Source organism: Apium graveolens, chromosome 10, assembly GCF_009905375.1.
Source record: "Apium graveolens cultivar Ventura chromosome 10, ASM990537v1, whole genome shotgun sequence".
Taxonomy (NCBI): Eukaryota; Viridiplantae; Streptophyta; class Magnoliopsida; order Apiales; family Apiaceae; genus Apium; species Apium graveolens.
In genome coordinates, this window is record NC_133656.1 from 131,236,423 (window position 1) to 131,237,295 (window position 873).

Genomic DNA, 873 nt, shown 5'->3' on the forward strand with positions numbered 1-873 from the left:
TCCCTCGAGCCTATATATTATCGTTTAGCAACGCCGTTTTCTCGTTTTATCCTTGGAGGCTAATGACTCGCACAAACGGTGAGGGCCATAATAGCTTTAAGGAGACAATTATGCGCTGGACTCGAGAACTTCTCCTTTATATCTTTTTATTGTTCTTTCTGTTATTCGTATATTTTGTATGTATTAATCGCAGATTATGGATAACAGATGTTCCTTGTAGCCATTGATGATTCATATGTTGATATCATTAAAACATGACCTCCATATTCTACGAAAAATGTGGCTATGTGTGTAGATGCTCCTAAGCACTATGCCATAAAAGAAAAATTAAAGTGGTCAGATGCTGAAAAAGTTGTTATGCTTAAAGATGCTAAAGTCAGGAATATTTTGCACAACAGTTTGGACAATGTAACGTCAAACATAGTTATTACCTGCAAGACTGCAAAGGAGATATGGGATGCCTTAGAGACACAGTGCCAAGGTATGATGGAAATAAAGAAAAATAGAAGAGTTGTTCTTATGCCAGAATATGAGCAATTTGATGCCAAGGTTGATGAGTCAATTACTGACATATATGATAAATTTCTGACACTACTAAATGGTCTATTATTGGTTGGAAAAGAATATGAAAGGGAAGACTCAAACACCGAGTTATGAGAGCTCTTCCAGAAGATTGGGATATACAGGCCTCAATAATCAGGCATCAATACGATCTTGATTCTCTGACTCTGGATGAAGTGTATGGGATGCTGAAGACTCATGACTTGGAGATCCAACAAAGGAAGAATAGAAAAGGTCAGAAGATGAAGGTTGTGGCTCTTAATGCTGAGACTCACAAAGGAAGGAAAAGATGAGTGAGAGTTCAAGGAGAAG

The 873-nt window shown here is 37.6% G+C and overlaps 1 protein-coding gene across 1 annotated transcript; it reads left to right on the forward strand.

Moving 5' to 3' along the window:
- The first annotated feature begins 285 nt into the window (after positions 1–285).
- LOC141691000 (uncharacterized) lies at positions 286–657 on the forward strand. The gene has a single exon (XM_074495751.1). The coding sequence runs from the start codon at positions 286–288 to the stop codon at positions 655–657; it is 372 nt and encodes a 123-aa protein (XP_074351852.1).
- Positions 658–873: the final 216 nt, after the last annotated feature.

Bases quoted from the DNA above. Each gene is read 5' to 3' on its own strand.
- LOC141691000 (XM_074495751.1), top strand. From the start codon at position 286: ATGTGTGTAGATGCTCCTAAGCACTATGCCATAAAAGAAAAATTAAAG.